The 24,978-nt window shown below is 38.2% G+C and overlaps 1 protein-coding gene across 10 annotated transcripts in view; it reads right to left on the bottom strand.

Annotated features, from left to right (window-relative positions):
* Nucleotides 1–24,778, bottom strand: part of CFAP206 (cilia and flagella associated protein 206) — a 31,932-nt gene extending 7,154 nt beyond the window's left edge. The window contains exons 1-12 of one of the 10 annotated variants that reach the window (XM_070223545.1): nt 24,635–24,762; nt 23,675–23,763; nt 23,145–23,257; nt 22,438–22,521; nt 19,751–19,841; nt 17,861–18,049; nt 16,918–17,076; nt 15,363–15,571; nt 8,308–8,427; nt 6,455–6,653; nt 4,770–4,910; nt 1,834–2,027 (exon numbers count right to left, since the gene is read on the bottom strand). In XM_070223545.1, the coding sequence (XP_070079646.1) occupies nt 1,834–2,027; nt 4,770–4,910; nt 6,455–6,653; nt 8,308–8,427; nt 15,363–15,571; nt 16,918–17,076; nt 17,861–18,049; nt 19,751–19,841; nt 22,438–22,521; nt 23,145–23,257; nt 23,675–23,717 (1,542 nt within the window). In that variant the 5' untranslated portion in view covers nt 23,718–23,763; nt 24,635–24,762. Of the gene's footprint in view, nt 1–1,833; nt 2,028–4,769; nt 4,911–6,454; nt 6,654–8,307; nt 8,428–15,362; nt 15,572–16,917; nt 17,077–17,860; nt 18,050–19,750; nt 19,842–22,437; nt 22,522–23,144; nt 23,258–23,674; nt 23,764–23,796 lie in introns of all 10 variants that reach the window. The other 9 variants (XM_070223543.1, XM_070223546.1, XM_070223544.1 and 6 more) reach the window with 9 other exon arrangements.
* Between the last annotated feature and the right edge of the window lie 200 nt (nt 24,779–24,978).

Genomic DNA, 24,978 nt, shown 5'->3' with positions numbered 1-24,978 from the left:
AGTAGAACAGAATTGAGAGCCTAGAAACAAACACATTTCATATGAGAATTGTTAACACAATGGGGGTGGCATCATATTTAGTAGGAAAATCATATATTAGTAAACAGTGTTGGGAAAACTGGCTCACTACATAAGAAATAAAATTAAAACTCCTTATTATCTCCAATGGACTGAAGACTTAAATGTGAATAATAAATTAAAACAAAAGAAAATGTAAATGGATAACCTTAAGACAGTGAAGGATTTCTAAAACAAGACTTTCTAATGCACAATCTTTAAAGGGAAAAATTAATAGATTTGACTACATTAAAATGAAAGACGTATCTTCAATGAAGGACTCAACTGCCAAAGCTGACCGAGAGGTGACAGACTGGGAAAAGACATTTGCAAATTTTATAACTGATAAAGGATTAACACTTACAATAGACAAGACAAGAAACACCTGCCAATCAACAGTTAAAGACAGAAAGAGCAGTACGGGAAAAAATACTGGCAAAAGTTATGAGTAGCCAATGTATAGAAAGCGAAACCGGAATGAGTAACTGATGTAAGAAGAGATGGTGAACTTCATTCTCAGAAAAATGCAAACTAAAACAATAATGAGATACCATTTTAAATTCATCACATTGGCAAAAATTATAAACACAGGTAAGAGCAAGTGCTAGCAGGATTATGAGTAAGTGACAGGTCTCAAGGACTGGAATTAAACTGGTCCAATCATTTTGACAGTAACCTTTTGAGCCCAAAATTCTAGGCCTACCATTGGCCCACATACAGAAGGATACCAAACAGACTAATCTCTCTTTACAACAGGGGGAAACTCTGGAGAACTGTCTCATCCAAAAGGACAGCTGGAGTGTCACATCAGCAGACTGGTAGCACCATGTGAGAACAAGAGCGCCACCTGAGCTGTCCAGGGTACTGACCACCACAGCTGACCCCTCCAACCACTCTGTCCTGAGCTTGATCCCAGTCTTCTTGCCCAAGCATTCAGACTACCATCTATGCCTTCCTGTCACCAGCCAGACCGTCCTCTTATCAGTCACTGCTTGGATCCCTGTCAACCTGGTCAGTCATACTCAAACCCACCTGCTTCATGGTCAAAATGTTGGTAAAAGTAACAAACACAAAACATTTAAACTATGTATTTTAGGTTTCTATTTTAGTGAGTTTGAAAGACAGGAACTGAACGAGAGAGAAGAGACAGAAAGAGCAATTAAAAGGTGAACAAGAAAAATGAGAGACAAAGAGAGGGAAAACGAAAAGAATATACAGCAGTAGAACGTGAGCCCCATGCAAGCAGGGATTTTTATCTATTTTGTTCACTGCTAATCTCGTGTGCCAAGAATGGTGCCTGGCACACAGGAATTGGCTCAGTAAATATTTGCTGAATGAATTAAAGAACAGGCACTGACATACAAAGAAACACACCTTCAGATCTTTTCTGAGGCCTTTCAGACCACTGCAATTTAAACCTGTTAAATTATTTAACAACTCCTAGTATAAGAAAGTTATCACCTATGTTGTCTGTGCTGCGCTCCTTCAATCTTAGATAAGGAAATACTGTAGTTTCAATGACTTATCTAAATGTAGTCTTTCTCATTCAGGTTTTTCCAGCCTAATTTGTCAATTTGACTCCCTATGTTGTTTTCGTTATTCTTTGTGGATTTCATTAGTTTCCATCTTCAGATGTGAATCCCCTTCAGATAACCTGTAAAGGCCTCAGCTGACCCTGTCTTTGCCTGGACTTGGGAACCATTCAACAACAAAACACAACTTTAGTTAATTATCCTTTTAAATGTCATATATTCTTAAAATACTGACCCTGCTTACCTGAGAATATGGAATGAGGGTTTCAAACTGTTGATGAAGTTCCAGTAGCTGAATTAACTCTGCATTTTTTTTGGCTTTTTCTGTAATTAAATTAATGTAATTTTCAGGATTTTCTGCAAAGGAATATGCAGCATCTCTGGAATTGAAAGTGTAATACTTGTCTTTATATTTCAAAATTCCAATTGCTGAATTTCCTAAAAATTAAGAAAAGGAATTGAATTAGATACGAAATATTAAGTGAGGCTATGTTTGTAACACACTCATAGAACCATTCCCTATATATTCCATTTTTAACATATCACTTTTTTAATTTGGCTAAAATATTACAATTAGCAATTTTAAATTATATATTTTGTTAAATTATATTTTATATTAAATTCATAACAAATTAATTAATTTTATATATTTTTAAATTTTAAAGTAGGATTTTGTATAAAAATATTTCACTATCCAGATATAAGATGTTTACAAGTCTTTTATGAGAAGCCACTTAGTCATCTGGCTGGTTTTTCAAATCCTCTTAAATGCTACTATAAGCACTGTTTTAAAAATAATTCTGGGGGCCGGCCCAGTGGCACAGCAGTTAAGTGCACATGTTCCGCTTGGGCGGCCCAGGGTTCACCAGTTCAGATCCTGGGTGTGGACGTGGCAGCACTTGGCAAGCGCTGTGGTAGGCGTCCTACATATAAAGTAGAGGAAGATGGGCACGGATGTTAGCTCAGGGCCAGTCTTCCTCAGCAAAAAGAGGAGGATTGGTGGCAGATGTTAGCTCAGGGCTAATCTTCCTCAAAAAAAAAAAAAATCTGTAGGAACTACAAAAATGGGACATCTTTTCCAAAATGCAAATTCGCATGTTAGAAAGTATTTCTCCCTGTCAAAAGATACTACATAAAATATGGATTATTAAATATATACACAGTTTGTGGTAATTATATAGGAAACAGCAATACTGTCTTATTTATTTATTCTTTCAATTATTCAACAAATATTTACTGACCCTGTTCTTGGCACTGAGAATATAGAAGACAACAAAGTTCCTGCTCACAACAAATCAACAAATATACCATAGGCCAGGAAGTGATCAGTGCTTCAGAAAAAATATTAAAAATAAAGGAGGTTAAACACATAGTAAAAGGTAGAAGGGTGAGGTTGACATTTAAATTGGGTGACCAGGAAAGGCTGAATAACAAGAGGGAGCAGGGTATGTAGCTACCTAGGGGACAGAGCTTCCAAGTAGAAGCAATAGAAAGTGCAAAGGCTCTGAAGTGCAGAGGCTCCTGAGGTGAAAATGGGCTTGGAACGTTCAAGAACAGCAACAAGGTCAGTGACGCTGGAGTAGTGAGAAAGGAAAGAGTGGTAGGCAATAGTCAGGGAAGACATCTGAAGAGGACCCTGACTGGGAAGCCACAGCATCACCTTGGATTTAAGCCATGTGGTCTGCATCCCCCACGGAAGGAGGGAAGTCCTACAGAATTCCTCTGAGGTAGTGCAGGTTGCTCCTGCCCAGAAAATACTGTAGTAAGTAGAAATAATGTAGTAAACAGAAATAAAGTAGTCACGACTAGCTTATTCGGAGAAGATTCTGAAACCCTCAGCCCTACAAGCCCTTCTACTTTTCTATTTCTCTCTTTCTTAGAATCATAGTGGAAGCTGGAAGGGACCAAACAGACCTCCCAGTTGTTCCCTCTCCTTTTCCTGACACGGAAACTGAGGTCCACAGCAGGCATGAGATTTGCTGAAGCTTCCTAAGTTCACTCAGTTCCCAGGTATAACTGGGACTGGAAAGCAGGCTTTCCTGAATCTTAGCCCAAAGCTTTTTCAACTACATCCTGCTACCTCTGTCATCACCCCACGTCCCTGTTTGTGTCTCTCATGACTCCCTTCCTTTCTTCGTTGTGAAAGAAGGAAGAAAGGAAGGGAGGGAGGGAGGAAAGATGGAAGGAAAAAGGAAAGGAAAAGAAGAAAAGAGAAGAAAAGCAAAAAACCATCTACATTCCATCACTTTTTACTTCACGGCTCTTAACTTTTCTCCTCAGTACAGTTACCCTCCCAGGGCCTTAGAATAATACTATTCTCTCAGGGCCCCACAGTAAACCGTCTGTTACTCCCATTATGAAAAAATCTAATACCATAAAAAATGAGTCAATTTGTATATTCTCTAGCCTGTATATACACACAATCTCAATCATTCTTTGGAATAAAAAAGTACCACCCAACTGTGAAACACAACAAAAGAAATAACAAAGAGGGAAGAAAAGGAAGGAGGTTAAGGGTGTAAGGCAAACAAAAAAACAATGTCATCAAACTGTTTTCATTCTAGCTCTAACTGACTTCTTGTTATTCCCAATTCACAAGGCACTTTTTGGATAATAATTTATTTCATCATAATTTCTGATTCACTCTTTGTTTTGGAGATGCTCTAGTAATAAATACATCATAAAAAATTGTACTTGATAAAATACTGGCCATATCTTTAGAGGCATCTGACTTACACAGAAATCCTGATCTATGTTAATAGAATATAACCATAAAGTGACAAAGAATTTTTTTTAATAAACATCTCAGTCAAATTAGTGTTGCTCTTTCAAGTAATTACTTTGAAGATGATATATTTTAGTAATGCCATCTAACATTTCTGGAATCCTTCACTGGGCATATGAGTCGGCCCTCTTTTACGACATTGTAGCATCCATGTTTCATTATATACGCATTCCATCACTTATCATCTGTACTATAATTTCTTGTTTATTTCAGTCTACCAGATTATACTGTGAGCACCTCAAAGATGAAGACTTTGTCTGAATCATCTTTGTAGCTCCTTTCATTGCTCACCATCAGATCCCATGAAGTTTTAAAAAATGAATAAATGACAATGACAGCACTTCATTTAAAGAAAAAATGGGGAAGTGGGAGTAATATTATTTACAACCCTATACCTGGAAGGAGAAGACCATCTGTTGTAGCAAATGTGTAAGCACAAAATCCCCGATACTGAAGTAACAATTTATCAAAATTTGCTGTTGTTTCTGGGAAAAGCCATTCCAGTTTTCTGAAATCCTCTGCATTTACTCTATCTTCTAAAATGAAAAGGAAAATAAGAAAAACTTATTCAATGAGAAGAGTAAACAACGGAAGGAAATAAGCGGAAGAGAGTGGCTGCTATGTGACTAAAATAGAGACAGATCAACTTCATTCAAGATGGCGCAGCTCTTTCTACTAGCTGGCAAAAGACTCTGAATACGGTGCTTATATACTGACACTACTGCTTCTGAGTCAGTTGAGAACGTTCTGAGCAGAAAGAGTCAGGAAATATCTCTTAGTAACCTAATTTTGATAACAAGATGTACAATCTTTGTTCTTTACACTTTCAAAAAATTCTTCCAAGTGTTGGTTGATCTATTTACATTTGATAGTTAAATTGACTAAATTTTTTTACACAAATAAAAACGTGCATTTATAAAACATTGATCCCCAAGATTCGTAGCTTTTGCAATCCTACCTACACTTCTCTGCCTGCCTCTACATACAAACAGTAGATACACAGCGACGTTGTGGCTACAACCAGAAGTAAATGCATAATTTGGAGAAAATAAACCTTCCTTCATTTTTCCTGATAAGCCTGAAAGCCCCAAACAGTGATGAGATGTGGCAAGTGTAAATTAAATTCTTTCAAAAGAACATTAGGTCTCCCCATTCACCGGTGCAGTCACTTGATAAATAGTGTTCTGGTGCATAAAAAGTTTTGATATATGGTGGGAAATGACACGTCTAAACCAGGTGCAAGTAAACTGTTTTGCCCATACGGTTGAGCTACTATCTACTTAGACATGCTGTTTTAATGAAAAGAAAAATGAATAGGAAAAACTTTAACTGGAAGGATACTTTTGAGTCTCTTTGATTTGGTTTCCAGATTTTATGTATTTTACTAGTTTAAGAATGGAAATTACCACTACACTTTTATTTTTCACTTTTACAAAAATCAAATTTGAAAAGGAAATTTAGAGAGTAAATTATCTATTTTCTGGAAAAACTTTCTTTTTAGGCAATAACTCAAGTCCCAGACTCTACTTTGGCATTTCTCATGAATTTTAAGTTGTCTTTAACTAAGATAGAAGGGACCAAAAACGTTAAAAGAAGGTTATCGATAAAGACAGACTTCCTATAAGAATACCCTCTTAAAGGGCCTAAAATAAGCTCAATTTTACAGGGATAAAATTGATTTATTTACAAATTTCAACCTGAATATGAGGTAGATACATGGCAAATATTTCAAAGAAAAGGAGCTTTATTTGAAATAACTATAGCAAGGATTAGTATCCTTTTCTACTAAAAATCAATAATAAAATCAGTAAGACTACAACACAAACACAAAACCACAGACAACCATTGTTGGCCAAAATACTAACAATAACATTAGAAATGGTTATTGCTGGATAGTAAAATATTCAGGTTACATATTTTCAGTTTTCCACATTTTCTATAATGACCATTAGTACTTTTGTAATCAAAAAAGATACTATTTTATCAGAAAGATATAACGTGAAAAGGTTAAAACGAAAGAGTGACTTTATTCCAAAGGGAATTTTAAAAGCAAGAGGAAATAATGGATGATTCCTATTACCCATCTGTTCTCTCATTCTAAACACATCAGTTTTCACAGTCACTCCATCAAGAAGACCTCGCAGTACTTTCTCAGGAAAAAGTAGTTCATGAGCACCCAGAAATGCCTCCAGGTGACTAGTTAAATTACTGAGGACACTAATCAAAACCGTTTCATCCTGAAAGCTGGTCCACAGATTGGAAAGTGCAATGAAGATGGGCTGCAGAAGAGAAAACAATGTGCAAAACATTAACTGTTTAATAAAACTATAGATCCTTGTACTCTCAAAAATAAATACAACTTTTCATTTATACAGAAATTAATTCTTCCTTAAGACAAGTGAAAGTCTCACGAAGTTAGATAATAGAATCTAGAGAGAAATTGGACTCCAAAATTATGAGAAAATAAACTTGCATTTTATTTCAAAGCATTTTATTTGGGGATGATTGTCATAAAATTAATTTACTCAAAAAAGCCACACACACTTGATCAGCTAAGAAAGATTCATGGACGCTTCACCTCAAAAGATCAAGGAGAAGGGGCTGGCCCTGTGGCTGAGTGGTTAAGTTCACGCACTCTGCTGCGGGCGGCCCAGTGTTTCGTTGGTTCGAATCCTGGGCGCGGACATGGCACTGCTCATCAGACCATGCTGAGGCAGCGTCCCACATGCCACAACTAGAAGGACCCACAACGAAGAATATACAACTATGTACCGGGGGGCTTTGAGGAGAAAAAGGAAAAAATAAAATCTTAAAAAAAAAAAATATCAAGGAGAAAATATCCTCTTTTTCCAAAAAAGCTAAATATGACTTATTATAACTAGATTTGTCTTCCTTAATCTTGACTCAAAAATCTGGAAAGTGTAGAGACGCTAATTGGGGCATGCCTCGTGAGCTGCAGGTGAAAGATCTTTGGTCAGTGAGATAAATGTTTTTTATTCATATAAAAGTTCACTAACTTACAGAACAAACAAAAAAATTAATCAGGCCCTACTTATAAATTAAACAACTTAGCTTTTTGTTTCTTGGTTTTTAAAATGAAGTATTGAGAATGATTACAGAAAATTATGAGAGCCTCAAAATGCTCTATAAAATACTGCATATGCATCTTATACCTCTTTGGGGCTACCAGATTTGCCCATAAAGTGGTACAGATAATCAGAAAGTCAGTGTAAGTATAGGCCTGGTAAACAAAGTGATTATTATCTATCTTTGCAGAAAGGTTACAAGTTATAGCATCTCTTTGCTGGAGGTAATTTCTAACTAGCTACTGTGAACACATTTTCAACACTGCACTATGGATTACTTTTTTTCTTTTACTTTGGTTTTTTTTTTTTTTTTTTTTTTTTGGTGAGGAAGATGGGCCCTAAGCTAACATCTATTGCCAATCTTCCTCTTTTTGCTTGAGAAAGATGGTCCCTGAGCTAACATCTGTGCCAATCTTCCTTTACTTTGTATATGGGACACTGCCACAGCGTGGCTTGACGAGTGGTGTGTAGGTCTGTGCCCAGGATCTGAACTTGCGAACCCCAGGCTGCCAAGCAGCACATGCAAACTTAACCACTGTGCCACTGGGCCAGCCCCCCATGGATTATTTTTGTTGCCATAGGCAACACTTCAGTAACAATCACCCCATGGATTATTTTTGTTGCCATAAGCAACAAAGTAACAATCACCTACCAAAGGAATCCTCTCATTCAACTTATAATATACTATTACTATAAAATAACCATAAAAAACAGGATCAATTTGTATAAAATTAATATAGTTTTAGTACTTGATAGTTAATAATTATAATTACTTCCAATTCAATTTTATAGAACTCAAAAGTACATTTGCCCTTAAACAAGGTCGAAGTTAATGACAAATACTTACAAAGACTTGTGATGTCGGGACAGCTGTCTTTGATTTTACAATCATTTTTAATTGTTCCAGCTGGGCTCCTAACTTCTTTATCATCATTTCCACTTCTTGAGCACAAGTAATTATATCTGACTGTGAAGACAATATAATTTGCATTAATATTTTTATAATTTCACTACAAAAACCTTCTGTGTTTTAAACCCCACCTGCCCCCTACATCTCTTGAAGGTAAGCTCAGTGAGGGCAGAGAGTGTGTCCTGCGTGGCACCCCGAGACCAAGAACAGCACTGACACATGGAGGGTGTTCCAGAAGTATCTGTTGGACGGATGAACCTTTTGAAACACAATGGCTATAATTTTTGTCAAATGTATAAAAGTATTCTTTGATATCCAGCATAATTGCATTCCCGAGAGGTGAATCCTATGACACAACTTTGTATAGCTGTTATTTTCCCATTCCTCATGATACAATTAATGAAGTGTTCCTCTGAAAACTATTTTGATGCCAAGATTTTTAAAAATTACATTCAAAAATGAAGAAAATCTGGGGGCCAGCCCTGAGGCGTATGGTTAAGTTTTATGTGCTCTGCTTCGGCAGCCCAGGTTCATAGGTTCAGATCCTGGATTCAGACCCACCCCACTCATCGCCATGCTGTGGTGGCGACCCACATACAAAATAGAGGAAGACTGGCATAGATGCTAGCTCAGGGGCAATCTTCCTCAGTCATAAAAAAGAGGGAGAATGGCAACAAATGTTAACTCAGGGCAAATGTTTCTAAGTGAAAAAAAATGAAGAAAATCTTAGAAACTAAGGATTGAAAAAACACAGCATATTTCTGATACAACAATAGTAATCCGAAAATAAAGTGCTAAATGCTGAATCTGAAATAATCACTAGCATTTATTCATACTATGTGCTAAGCACCATATGAAACACAAGTACAAAAAGCATTAACTACAAATAAGAAAACCAAGCTACAGAAGGTAAGTAAATTGCCCAAGGATATACAGCTAAGAAGGGGCAGAATCATGGTTCTACCCAGACCAACTGAGGACAGAGCCCAGCTCTTACCCAGTATGTGCACTGCCTAAGATGTGACCAGAAATTACAATGGTCTGGGTTTATCAGTACAGTGTAAAACTGTGATATCTATTTGAAGAGAAAAAAAGTGCATTCGAGTTCTCAGTATCTGTAGCCTAATTATATGCTTTACTAGACTATTTTTAAATGACGAAAATAATTACTTCATAAGAAACAGCAAATATTACTACTGTATTTCAACTAATAAAACTTTTTATTCAATGTGCATCCTGTTTTGATCGTATCCATTCTACTCTTTCAGCATCTCCCCTCCTCTTGCTTTACTTTTCCATATAATACTATCTATCCTACCTAGTAGGTCTCTTGTCTACTCCACAGACTATTTTTCCCCCTTGTTAGTTTTCCTTTAGGAATCAAATATGAAAATGCAGTCCTTAAAGTCTTTTTTGATTTGTGCAACAGCAACAAGAAACAGAAATAAATCTGCATATGTTCTCCAAAGTAAAAGTTACATTCAAGACAGAACACTTCTTAAAACCTAGAACTGAAGATACTCTAGACTTCCTTCCCAAGCTTGTTTGCAGGATCCATTCACAGAGTAGGCATGCAGAACTTCTTGATTTTTTTCTGATAATGTCCTAAAGTAATCATTCTGTTTAATTTTACCAAAAAGAACTTGTTCACAACTATGTAGAATTCTAGCTGTGAAGTTAGACCTCACAAATAAATGGCAAGATATTCCCCGTTCACGGATTGGAAGAACGAATACTGTTAAAAAGTCCATACTACCCAAAGCAGTCTAGATTCAATGCAATCCCTATCAAAGTCCCAGTGGCATTTTTCAAGGAAAGAGAACAAACAATCCTAAAATTTGTATGGAACCACAAAAGACTCCAAAAAGCCAAAGCAATCTTGAGAAAGAAGAACAAAGATGAAGACTTCGCACTTCCTGATTTCAAACCATATTTTAAAGCTATAGTAATCAATACAGCACTGTACTGGCATCAAAAGAGACACATCGATCAACGAAACAGAATAGAGAGCCTCGAAATAAACCCACACCTGTAAGGTCAATAATTTATGACAAAGGAGTAAAATAAAGAATATACAGTGGGGAAGGTCAGTCTCTCCAATAAACGATGTTGGAAAAACTAGATGGCCACATGCAAAAGAATTAAACTGGACTACTATCTTACACCATACGCAAAAATCAACTCAAAATGGATTAAAGACTTGAACATAAGACTTGAACCCATAAAAGTTCTAGAAGAAAACATAGGTGGTAAGCTCCTTGACATCAGTCTTGGTGATGATTTTTTGGATTTGATACCAAAAGCAAAGGTAACGGAAGCAAAAATAAACAAACGGGATTACATCAAACTAAAAAGCTTCTGCACAGCAAAGGAAACCATCAACAAAATTAAAAGGCAACCTACTGAATGGGAGAAAATATTGTAAATTATACAGTATCTGATAAGAGATTAACGTCCAAAATATATAAAGAACCCACACAACTCAATAGCAAAAAATCCCAAACAATCCAATTAAAAAATGGGCAAAGGATCTGAATAGACATTTTTCCAAAGAAGACATACAGATAGCCAACAGGTATGTGAAAAAGTGATCAACATCACAAATCATGAGAGAAATACAAAGCAAAACCATAATGAGATATCACCTTACACCTGTGAGAATGGCTAATATCAAAAAGACAAAAAATAAGTTTTGGCGAGGATGTGGAGAAAAGGGAATCCTTGTGCACTGTTGGTGGAAATGTAAATTCGTACAGCCACTATAGAAAACAGCATGGAGGTGCCTCAAAAAATTAAAAATAGAACTACCATATGACCTAGAAATTCCACTCCTGAGTATTTATCCAAAGGAAATTAAAACACTCATGAGAAAAGATATCTGCACCCCCATGTTCACTGCAGCATTATTCACAATAGTCAAGACATGGAAACAACCTAAGTCTCCATCACCGGATGAACAGATAAAGAAAATGTAGCGTGTAAGCACAACAGAATATTATTCAGCCATAAAAAAGAAGGAAATCCTGCCATTTGTGACAACATGAATGCACCTTGAAGGCATCAAGCTAAGTGAAATAAGTCAAACAGAGAAAGACAAATATTGTGTTATCTTACTTACATGTGGAATCTTAAAAATTTTTTTAAAAACTGAGCTCACAGATACAGAGAATAGAATGGTAGTTGAAAGAGGCAGGGGAAGAGGGGGTGGGTGAAACGGGTGAAGGGGGTCAGAAGGTACAAACCTCCAGTTATAAGATAAACAAGTCCTGGGGGTGTAATGTACAGCATGGTGACTATAGTAAACAATACTGTATTGTATATTTGAAAGTTACTAAGAGAGTAGATCTTAAAAGTCCTCATCACAAGAAAAACAAAATTTGTAACTATGTGAGGTTAAGGATGTTAACTAGACTTATTGTAGTGATCATTTTGCAATATATACATGTATCAAATTATTATGTTGTACACCTGAAACTAATTAATGTCATATGTCAGTTACACGTCAATTTTTAAAAATCCAGTTTCACTTAACAGTAGCTATGATGATGCAGTAAAAGGTATTAATTTTATTAAATCTTGATCCTTAAGTACACAGCTTTCTAATACTCAGTGTGATAAAATGGAAAGTACATATAAAATTCTTCTACTGCATATTAAAATGGGTAGTTCTTTTGAGGAAAATATTTACATGATTGAATTGCAAACTGAACTAGCTTCTCCCCTCCAACAACAGAACACCACTTTTACTTGAAATAACAACTGAAAAACTATGATTTTTGAGTGTTAGCTATTTGGCAGATATTTTCTTTAGTGTGGATGAAACAAGTCTGTCACTCCAGGAAAACAATAGTTTTTGTTGCCAATGATAAAATCCACATTTTGAAAAACATGTATCTGCCACCATGAACTTGACAGCATCCTGACACTTAAAAAGATATTTCTAATGAGATTGTTGGTGAAAAAAATAATAAAGTTAGTCCTCTAGGAATGCCTGCTATCACTTAAAAAGTTTTTTTCATGGGGCTGGCTGGTGATGCAGCGGTTAAGTTTGCACGTTCTGCTTCTTGGCAGCCCGGGGTTCACCAGTTCAGATTCCAGGTGTGGACATGGCACCACTTGGCAAAAGCCATGCTGTGGCAGACATCCCACATATAAAGTAGAGGAGATGGGCATGGATATTAGCTCAGGGCCAGTCTTCCTCAGCAAAAAGACGATGATTGGCAGCAGTTAGCTCAGGGCTAATCTTCCTCAAAAAAAAAAAGTTTTTTTCATAATGCAGTCAAAAACTGCTTGGGGAAAGCCTGTGATCCCAGCATGCTGCTTGTCCTCCCCTCTCCCTTTTCAGTTTATGAGTTCCTCATATTTTCTTCCATGGATGTCTTTCAACAAGTCTAAAAAAGACACAGATTCCACCTAACTGATTTTTTACTTGCAGTATCAGAAAAAATCAGGAAGTCCTGTGTTGTCTATTCTGTGAATGAGCCCTGCAAACAGAGCTCGGGGGAGGAAGTCTACAAAAGTCTTGACTTAAACATTTTAGGAAATGTTCTGTGTCTACTTTTATTTGCACAGTAACAATAAGCAGCTTTCTCTCTTTGGTGACTGCCTTGCACTTCAACAGCCTACAGAGGATGGAATTCTGTTCTCTCAGCTAAGACTGCCATCAGGACTGTGATCACCCCGCCTTTTTTCTTCCAGAATATCTGAATTTGTTGACTGCAGCAGATAATGTCTTGATCAAAAGAAAAGAAAATAACTTACTATCTTACCCAGGCGATAAGTGGATTTTCCAAATGTTTGCATAAACAGAATGTAGCATTGGCAAAAGAAGAAATTTTTAAATTCAAATCAATACTTCAAAAAATTATATTAATATCTGTTCAGATAATGTAAAAAAATTTTTAAGACTATCCATAGACTTCACAGATAAGAAAAACTCTGAGCTAAACAAAAATTGCCATATTTTATAACCTAGAGATAATACTGATTAAACTAATATCGATTCTGTAATACTCAACCTTAACCATAACTAAGGTAGATCCACGCAGGAAGACTGAATAGTTAAAAAACACAACAAAAAAAGAAACTCTGATTAAGCAGCAAAATGTCAGAAAATTAAGAGAACTCATCTTGACCCTGACTGGAATTAGTATGAACTAGTCACGATGAGTGCTAAGATCAGAGTTACCTTTCTCAATAATATGAGCAGCAAAGGCCTTGGAAATAAGATATTATCTAGAAAAATAAGAACTCTCCAGTTTGTGCCTCTACCAAAATGAAATCAGAGCTGTTCTGGTAAAGCTCTCACAATGATAATGATGGTAATAATAAACATCACTGGTGGAAGCAGGATCATCATCGTTGTCATCATCATCATCATCAATTTATTGAGCTCTATGTGCCAGGCACTGTTCTCCCTTATTTACATAGTGGAGACTATCAATAACCCCATTTTACAGATGTGGAAACCAAGGCACAGCGAAGTTAGGCAACTTCCTCAAAGACAGATTTAGTAAGTAGCAAAGTCAGGATTAGAACCCACGCAGTCTGGCTGCAGAGCCCACACTCATCACTTACACACTCTACTCATTGTCCGTCTAGCTCTAAGAGTGAGAACTCCAGTGAGAATTTCAGACTGTCAGTTAGTTGTTTGACTATGATTCACAATTACAAGCTGTGAAAAGATACCATATGATGATATCCCTTCTGAACGCAGATGACAAAAGTGAATGCAAGGTCATATTCCTGTGGACCTGTACGCACTTCAAGATAAACTGACGTAAAAAATCCTTAGTATGTGTCTAGTTACACAAGGTTGATAGCCACAAGTCAATGTTAGGGGAACATCTACCCTAAAGAATGATTTGGTTTGGAATAGTTGATTAAGAGTCTCCCTTCTGAAGGCAATTAGATAGTAGGTCAGTTGTAAGGACCACTCCTAGTTTGTTGCAATGAAGTCATGTCACCTGGATGTTTATCTTCCTATTCTCCACAGTGGAGGTAAGGAGAGAAGACAGATCAAGTACATTCGAAAGTAGTATCAAGCCATTAAGATACAAGTTAAAAAGAAGAGATGACCAGAATACATCTTATTCTACCCCTCAAGACCTTAGTATTCACACATACAAAAGATGGCTCCACTGATTCTGAGTATCATGGTTGTTGGAAAGCAGAGGCTGTGTAAAGGTAAACAGTGACCCACAGGATGGAAGTGTCAATTAACTCGGGGGAATCCTGTCACAATGTGTAGGTACATGAAATCATCACATTGTACACTTCGAACATCTTACAACTTTACTTGTTAATTATACCTCAATAAAGCTGGGGGGAAAAAACCAGTGACCAGGGGGAACATAGCTTGCTGTCATGATGTAGTTAAACAGTATTCCCTGGAACCCTAGGGTGGCATGGGGATGCTCCTTGGTGAAAAGGTCTTCCAATCTTTCCATCTAAATATCTGTCTTATACTTTTAGGATTCTGAGTAAGTTTCCAACTGAATGAAAGTGCTCTGTTGCTGAAAAAACGTTTAAAATCACCACTTTACCATATTTTCCAACTCTGGGGATATTGTTTGGCTTGCTCATTAGATCTAAAAACATCAGAAATAAAAATCTTTTCTGCCAGTTTTTACAGTAAGAACAATTACATAAAAATTATTTGAGTGCCAACTACCTGCCAAACAACATGTTAGACACTTGCTCTGAATTAAAACAAACAATGCAGTATTACTTACCTATACACACATCCCACTGCTTAACAACAATCATGCGATGGAGCGCCAAAGAGAATAAACAACTAGAAAATCAATATATTAAAATCAAAATCCAACTTCCCCACTTCTATTTTAGTTCCTACAGATGCAATAGAAACTGTGCAGTTATTAAGGTCGTCTCCTTTATCAATGACCTCATTCTACCTTTGGTTTTAGCCCCATAATACATGAAGAAGCTGCATTCTATGGAAAAGCCCAGATCTTATGACATTAGCTCACCAAGATGATCTGAAGGAAGATCTCATATTGTCGCACATTATACAGTGCCTCTTTTAACATATACGGCTGAAGTTGCACACTCATGAGCGGGTTCTGTCTGACTTTCTCAAGGATGGCTGTGTAGCGGTATGCCTGCTCCTGGGCAATCTGAAGTTGGGAGTCAATATGCTGAGTGGTGGCTGGGATCGCTTCATGGAGAATAGCTGGCACTGGTTTAAAAGGCATATTAAGAAAGACATGAAGGAATCTAAAAAGAATTAAGAAGAAAGCCTAGAAAGTGGTCATATTTTGAACATTGAGTAGGTTTTTTTTTCTCAGCCAAATAAATAATAATGAGGCATGTATTTCACAGCTCCCGCACCTTGAAGAATGAAAAAAACACCTGTCCAAACAAAAGCTATTGTCAGAAGGACAACCAAAAGTTAGAGCAGATCAGCTTTTGCCACTAAAAGAAAGAAGAGTCTAAAGAATAGGTTTGGTATCCTGTGCCACTGACCGAGCGCCTCTGCAAAGACCACTCCCCCTCTCCTTCTGTATGTCTTCTTTTCTACTCGTAAAAAAGAAAAAAGGGTGTGCAACTTGAGAAACTGACTGGGATACTGAAAAATAACAGAATAGTCTAGGAAGATAGGGAACTTTAGGAAGAACGGGAATTTGACTTTTTAGAACAGCTTTTAAAAGGCAAAAAATTACCCTAGTGTCCCAGATCAGTGATCTGGTAGAAGCCACTAACTAACCCCTTATCGGTGGGCCTATATGCGCACCCAGTCCACGAGGAAGCAACTTCTACTGGTAGGTCCTTGACCAGATAGTTCACGAGCACTCTCAAACTTCAGGTAGGGAAAGGAGTAAGTATATAACAGCACAGCCAAGGCTCCTGAATTCACAGATCTGCAGACAGCTCCTCCCGGACCTCTTCATTCCACTAACCGCATCAGCAACTGCTCTCAGGAGGCTTTTTATTTTCTAAATCACGGAGTTTTATTCCCTTTGGTTATCTGATTTGGAGTAAAGCACACAAAGCCCCAGGGAATTGGGGAGGTTGACCTCCGGGCAGGCCCCCTCACTTCTTTCACTGATTCATTCTCCCAAACTAGCTTCACAGTACACAAAACTTAAAGTCTTGCCCTAGCAAAACTAAAAATCACTATACAGGGGCCGGCCTGGTGGCGCAGTGGTTAAGTTCACACGTTCTGCTTCTCGGCGGCCCCGGAGTTTGCTGGTTCGGATCCTGGGTGTGGACATGGCACCGCTTGGGAAAAGCCATGCTGTGGTACACATCCCACGTATAAAGTGGAGGAAGATGGGCATGGATGTTAGCTCAGGGTCAGTCTTCCTCAGCAAAAAGAGGAGGATTGGCAGTAGTTAGCTCAGGACTAATCTTCCTCAAAAAAAAAAAAAATCACTATACATTATGAACATTACCTAAGGTATAATCAAAACCACAAATCTTAAATCTAAAAATGCCAGTGGTGTACTGGGTGTTATTTTCTTCACATGCAAGTTAAATTTTAAACCTGCATAATCTATAGAATTAACCTAACCATATACCTACGGTCATCAATGCCTTCTCCTCCCTTTCCACAGTCTCGGTTAAATAAACGAATTCCAGTAACAATCATGGTGAGTTCTTTCAGCTGGCGTTCTTTGTCCTTCTTAGACAGAGTTAGAAATGTCCCAAGCTCAGCCTGAGGAAACACACTCTGTAGGGCAGCTAAAACCAACCACAAAAATGACAACAAAATGATAGCATAAAGATATCAGAATTTAAATCATGTTTCTTTCAGCAGAAAGTCGAGGCCGGTCTTCATAGTTACTTCTATGATTCTTTACACTTCTGATACCTGATTACAGAATACACAGCAAAATTGATCACATGCCAAAGCTGGGCTACTGAAATTAATTTCAATAAATTAATAATTATAATTAATTAATTTCAATAATTAAGCACCCATCAGTAATTTTTTGGCAATGGTCATTAAAACAAGCTTTCTAATTAGGGCTCTGAGTAGAAAAACTGATGCTTTAAAATAATTATGGAAGAAAGCCATAGGAAGGTTAGAGATCTTGCCTATTCCTTATCTTAAAGTATTAAAGTGGCAAGTATCTCCTGAAGATAAAATGGTGTCCTTTTCCATCATCCATTTAGGCGAGACAATTCCTTTCATCAATATGAAACTCCCTTCCAGCAGTCCTCATTACCCACTCTGGGTACTCTTAATCATACTGCCAGTGTTTCTCTAATGAGAAGTAACAGGCCCCCAGAGACACATGGCTCTAAGAAAGCTAACAATATTCACATTCCAGAGGTGCTACTTGAGGTTTAGAGTTGATACACAGTGTAAAAGGAGTCTGGGTAAGTTTTAACCTCTTATTTGTGCTGATTTTTTTTTTCAGATAAAAATGAAACTTCATCAACACTTGTAATTTAACACATTGTATAAGCCACAATGTTCATATATTTTCATTATGGAATGGAAATCATGTCTACTTGTTACCTGTTGCCTCTCTGACAATCTTGATATCTGTGGGGGATCCGAGCCCAGAGCGCAGTAACACATAGCTGACGATCTTTCGGTAGAGGCTTTCCAATTCTTCTCTAGCACATGCTCTGTTGTCTGTAATTTCTCTCATAACAGAGCCTAATCTAGACTCCAGAACTCGGTGATGCTCTTCAAGAAATTCCTCTAAAATTGGCAAAGGACAATATTCCATATATTTTGACATTTAGAATTCTTCTCACATAAGAAAGCAGGACAAGAGAAAAAATAGCTTGGGTATAGCATCCTACTGCATAAAAACAAGTATTTTATTAACATGTTACAGTCAAAATAAAAAACAGTGGCCAGCAAGTAACCTCGAGACAAAAATTTAATGGGAAAGATTTATGACAGTGATGTAAATGGCACACTTTGTCAAAACACGTATGACTTTAAGCAGACAATCCAAACAGAAATATCAGGGCTAAAATATCCCAATTAAGCAGAAAGTATACAAGATAATTTATAATATATATTGTAAATATATACGGTATAAATACATGTTCTATATACATACATGTATGCTATATGTAAGTACATGTAGTATACTACATGTAAGCACATATAATATGCATATACATAGTGTAAATATTCCTGTTCAATTACATGTATTTCTATTTTAGCTCTAGATACATTTCTTTTGAATAGTATTACTGATAACACGAATTGCATCAAGAAGTGTATCTTTTGGGGCCAGCCCAGTGGCATAGTGGTTAAGTTTGTGTGCTCTGCTTTGGCAGCCCATGGTTCATGGGTTCAGATCACAAGCACGGACCTACATACTGCTCATCAAGCCATGCTGTGGCAGCATCCCACATACAAAACAGAGGAAGACTAGGAAGATTTTAGCTCAGGGACAATCTTCCTCAAACAAAAAGAGGAAGATTGGCAATAGATGTTAGCTCAGGGCCAACCTTCCCCAAAGAAAAAAAAAAAGTGTATCTTTCTCTCTTCTTCCTGTGACATGATAAGTTCTAGGCTTACTTGTGCAGGAGCCACAATTCACCAGCAGTACAATTCTTGCAACTAATTCAATAAGACATCCTATTTTACTATTACAAGGGCAATAACCAACATATCAACCATGCACAAGTCATATCTATAATCTTATCACAAAAACAACTTGAAATGTTTGCAAATTAAGAAAAATCTAAATTACAATGTCATTAATTCCCTGATATTTATTACTCTGAAATTTGATTATTAAGCAAAAAAGCAAGATATGTGATTTTATGTATGTAGCATAAGTGAAAGCTCAATACACAGAGGGGAAAAAAGAAAATACAACAAAAATCACCAATGGTTAATAATGGTTGCATTTCCGTAGTGCAGAGGCAGTCTAGTCCATAGAGGAATTTATTTCCTTTTTCAGGTTTCCAGTTTGTCTTTGATGCATGCATTAAACTATATACATAAGAAAATATGTTCTAAACTTAAATTTCCCATTATTCACTTCAGTTTGGGGAAGTTACATAATTTGAGACATTATGAGACAATAACATAAACCAGAAACAAAAAAATCAACAAATTAAAAACTTCTAACTTCAATGGGCTGGTTGTTTTAATTTCTAATTATTACGTATTAGTAGTATAACAGTTAAAACACAATAAACTTGGAAACACAATTATTATGGGTCTAATAATCAGAATTTACTTTTAACACTCACAAAGGCCATTGGTGTTTTTCTCATTTAGCATTTCCAACACTATTATATTCTCCAAAGTTGGAAACAATTTCAAAAGATAGACAAAAGAATTAAATTTTCCATTATCAACCAAATGAAGTCTTTACTACCTGAAATATGACTCTCTTTAAAAAGGGTATCAACATAGGTAGACATATGTTACCTCGACTTGTATAATTCATATCAAAGTAGACTTGCATCTTAATGGTGTCCAGGGATGGATTTTTATTATCCAAGAGCCGAGTCACACAATGCTAGGAAAGAATATCCCATGAGTACTTCTAGTTATATTTTCTGAAACACTTAGAAGTATTTCCTAAAGTTATTTTGAAAAATAAAGGGAAACATCAAAGCAATAGTTTCTGATATTTACCTACCAATAATGCCTTTTATTATTATTTTTCTCTTTGAGGACTTCACTCTTTATAGTTTACCCAACCAACACCACTTATTAAGGAATAAGTTATTTCCCCTAAGTAACCAATATCACCACATCCAGGTGGCTAAAAGTCTAGTTGAAGACAAGAAACTTGACATTTTGGTTGGTCTATGCAGTCTGAATGTGGGTAAATGTTCCACAAAGCTCTTGCTCCTGCCTAGAGCTTTTCTACAGCTCCTCATTACTATTTATTTGAGCCTCAAACAACACTCCTTTGCTGATGCTGGAGGTAACATGCATTTTATAAAAAATTGCTGCAGCTACTCTCCTCTGCTCACAAAATTTCTCTGGCCCTGCCTTCTGTTTCAAAATTTCATCCTCTGTCTGTTTTCTCCTATTCCCCTTTCCCCCGCCCCCTCAGTAATGGCTCATTCCCCTCTCTCCTTTGCCCCTTTAGATTAGATGATCAATCTGAATTTTTCTTTTCTTCTCTCCTCTCCACCACCCAACCCCTCTCTTCCCTGTCTCACCCCTTAGGCTTTATATCTGCAGCCGCAGGCACATTGGCAGCATTACCCTCAGCCCACCTCCCTGAGAGCCCAACCCTGCCTTCCTGGGAGGATGGAGAGGAGAATGCAAGAGTGAGCACTGGACACTCCATTTGCATGGAACCTGTGCACCTGGCCCCACAGGTGGAGAAGTACTGTTTTAAACATAGACTTTACAAATACAAAGATTAGCTCAGCCACGTGGTTTTTAATTGAGAAAAAAGGAAACAATCTTTGTCACTTGAATTATGATATATATTGATAGTTAATGTACCTGTCACATTAAAAGTATATTGAGCTCAATTCTTTCCAACTTAGTTGAGTTAGGGGGAAAAGAAAAACTCATCTTGAGCCATGAAAAGGAGAAAAACATATTCTGCCCCTCCTTGGTTCTCCTCCATGGCTTTCCAATAAAATTTCTCACTGATTATCAGTCATTTCCTCTACTGCTAAAAACAGGCTTTTACCACATTTAAACTCAGCACAGAAAGACCCAGCTCTAGGCTGCCCTGGAGAAGCAAGAAGTCCCCACTGCACAGTCATCCTACGACACACTCCCTGGCTCCAGCTCCCAACGCTCTTCCTGACCCCTCCCTCCAGCATCAGCACACAGACCCGCACCCCACTATGCGAACTGCTGCTGTGGGAGAAGAGGCGGATGATGAAAATTGTCTCTGCCACTTGTTTGAGCCCAGAAAATGACCATGTACAAGCTTGGGAAAGCTTGCGTCAGGTCCTTTGTGTGAAGGAGGGAATTAAAATCATTAAACCCAGAAGAAAAAAAGTAATGTTGAATTTTTAGGAAATAGATTTAGGAATATTTAGAAAGTAAATATTTAAGCACCCATATTCAGTGAGTCAAACTTAAAATATAAGAAAAAATTAACAATATCTGAAGTTTCTGCCTTCTTTAGTTTTTTTTTTTTAAAGATTGTCCCTGAGCTAATATCTGTTCCCAATCTTCTTTTTTTCTTCTTCTTCTCCCCAAAGCCTCCCAGTACACAGTTGTATATTCTAGTTGTAGGTCCCTCTGGCTCTGCTACGTGGGACGCCGCCTCAGCAGGGCCTGATGAGTGGTGCCATGTCCGCACCCAGGATCTGAACTGGCGAAACCCTGGGCCGCTGAAGCAGAGCACGACTTAACCACTCGGCCACGGGGCCAGCCCCCCTTCTTTAGTTCTTAAAACAGGTTTTCAGGCACACCTACTTCATTTCTAACTGTGCATTATTTTGCTTTGCCTTCAATTTTCCCTTTGGAATTGAAAAAACACAAATTACATTGAATCAATATTATCTGAATATTAATTTAGTACTATGTAATTTTACAGTATATGACAAGTCAATTAATAGTGTTCTTAATGTAACATTAGATTAATAACAAGATGTCTCTAAAATACTGTGGCAGACGCTGCTACCTGCCTGTATTCATACCCCTCCTTCCTTACTAACAGAGACTCAATTTGGATTGGGGCAAAGATTTGTTCAGCTAAAAAAGAAGGAAAAAATCAATGTCCCAAGCTCACTTGCAATGTCATTCTGGTCAATAAATGTAAGCAGATGGGAAGGATTCTGGGAAAGCTATTATTTTCAGAATAGAAAGTGACAGACCCTGCTGGCACACACATTTTGCCTTTATCCCTCCCCACCCCGCTTATACCTGCCTAGAGAGGAAGGCACTATCTTGCGATCATGGGATGAAAGCCATATGCACGATGGTATCCCATATGCAGGAAGAAGCCAGGAAAAGCAGACTATTTACCTTCAGACTTTATTTTATGAGAAAAAGTAAGTGCCTCATTTGTTTGCACCCACTACTTGGTGGGTTTTTGTTTCAGGGAGCTAAAGGCAATAATGTCTAACACAAATACTGTATTTAGAATTGTAAATAAATAATCCAAACCTTGAGAAGTGTTGGATAATCACCTTAACAAGTTTCTGCACATCACTTTTGATGAGGGTTCTATCCATGTTGAAGCCATTGCTTGGATCCAGGACGACAGCTTTCACCTGAGAGTAGGAAAGAGCCCATTAAATAATTTTATTTCATATTATTATGAATTAGTTTAATATGTTTCCATTTTTTAAACAACTGCCTCTTGATTACGCAGGAGTTGATTATTCGGCTGATTTTCTTATTACCCAACTCATCAGCACTTTCACCAGAGGTTGAAGAAAGGAAGCAATAGACATCAAATCTGAAGATGGTGCTGGAAAGATTATATGGAGAAATAAGTTAAAAGCAACAGCTAGATTTTAGATTGGGAAACTGAATATTTTAGTGTATTTTTATTGTGACTTGTTAAACCAAAAGCAAGAATAGAGAAACCAAAGCAACGAGTAATTTTTACAAGAGTGAACAAAAATACACGTAAAAACACCCCCCCCCCCCCCAATACAGGACACTACTGATGTTTCTGAAGCTCATCAAGCTTCTAAATCAGTCTCTATAAATCTGGAACTGACATGCTTTGCAGACTTTTAAAAAACAGTCTTCACTAACTTTGATGATTTCAATATGCTTCCAACTGAATAACATTTAGGAAAGCTTCACAAAATTTTAGGAGGAAAATGGGCACCACTTAAAAACATTTTTTAATAAAGCAGTAATTCACCAAAATATTCATTCTTACCATAAAAGCAACCAGAGTTTCAGAAACAATCTCTCCATGGGCGGCACATTCTTGTCCTATTTCTCGAATGATATTCTTTATAACACTTTCTGCCTGAGTAGGAGGCATTCTGGCTAAAGAAAACAATGGTTGGTTTTTAAAAATCGTATTTATATATTATATATTATTTTTTCTCTGTAGATTTCTCCACTACTATATTTGTGAACAGTCATAATGTTATCTATTAGCTTATTAGTGTTTATTAGTTTCTAGGCCCCTCCTGTTTTTCATTAGTTAGTTCTATATTTATAAAAACGAAAGATTTTGACGATAGAGCAATAGGAACTTCAAATGATTGAGACATTTCCTCTTTATTTAAACGATGATGGCCACCAAAAGTACATTAACTTCATGATATTTTTAAACTTTAAAAAAAAGGCTAACTAGTATGGGGGGGAGTAGAATAAATGAGCAACCCCACACCCTCTTCGTAGGCGGCAGAGTGCAGCTTGAAAGAGGAAATGCTTATCCCACCACATTCACTAAATGACCTTTTATAATAGACTCTTGGAAGACAATTCTTGCTTGGATCATCTAAATCGTCTTTCCTGCACATCCAAGTTGGAGATTAGACTCTTGACTAAAAACGTAAAAGCAAAAAATCAAAACATACTATGAGAATTACGCATCATGGAAAAAAATGAACTCCTGCTTATTAATTCCATTTACGGTAAACCAGGAAAAGGTGGTAGGTTTCAATGGTTATCGAGATTCCCGATTTTCCTGTGTATCGGCAAGTGAGCAGCACAGGAGAACCTCGCACGTAGAGAATAACAAAGGCAATCCCAGGTACATAACGCTAACTCTCGGCATCACTAGCGTTCAGCTCAGGGGGCGCTGGGCTTTTTGTCAGGGAGAACCAGACTGCCCGGGTTCCATCGTGACCCGACCGCTGTCTCGCTGAGACCTTGGGCATTGGCTTCACTTCCGTGAGGCGGTTTCCTCGTCTGAAATATAGACAGGACACTTCCTTCTTCTAGAGTCTTCGCGAGGACTAGGCGAGCTCTATACACGGAGCGGCTAAAGCAGCGTGGGACAAAGTGAAGCGCTTGAAAGAGCAGCTTGTCACAAGCGCTGAGGGAACGCAGGCCCGCGCGTCCGTGTCTGCGTGCGCGTGCACGGGCGCGGTCGGGCGCCGCGCAGGGACCCCCTCAGGCCCTCCCCGGCCCACTCTCGGACGCTCTGAGCCTCCGGAGGTCTGGCCGTCTCGGGTACGAGCGACGCCGAGCAGAGACGGGCAGGCGCCGGCGCAGTGCGGGTCACACGTCTGACCTGACACCAGGGCGCCTCCGGCCGGCAGCGGCGCCGCGAAAGGAGTCCTGACTGACAGTTAAGTCTCAACGAGGCTGGACGGGATCCTCCGGCGGCCCCGGCTCTGCCCGCCGCCCCACGCTCGCCTCCCCGCGGGGCACAGCTCCGGCTCAAGGGCGCGGAGCCCCGAGGAGGCTGACCTTGGCCGGAATCGAGAGCTAGAGCCGTGTCTAACGATTCTTCCCCGGGGTCTTTGCCGGGGCCTTCTGGGCAGCTGGGCGCTCTCCGCGTCGGCCGTGTAACCATGGAGATCGAACGCTGGGGGCCCGAAGGGGCGGGGCCAAGGGCATGGGCGGGGCCAAGGGGGAGGTTCGGCTGGGCAGCGCCTGGAGAGTGTGTCCCTGAACGATGGGCGAGAACCTTAAAAAACAAAAGCAAAAACAAAAACGCAAAAGGACGCAAACCGCAGGCAGAAGAAACCTCAGTGGTTAACGGTGCCAAACACAAGATTTCTTAAACTGGAGTATTAACTTGCTGGCGTGGG

Source organism: Equus caballus, chromosome 10, assembly GCF_041296265.1.
Source record: "Equus caballus isolate H_3958 breed thoroughbred chromosome 10, TB-T2T, whole genome shotgun sequence".
Classification (NCBI taxonomy): Eukaryota; Metazoa; Chordata; class Mammalia; order Perissodactyla; family Equidae; genus Equus; species Equus caballus.
Note: the sequence above shows the minus strand (reverse complement) of the source record. Positions and strands in the feature narration are given on the sequence as shown.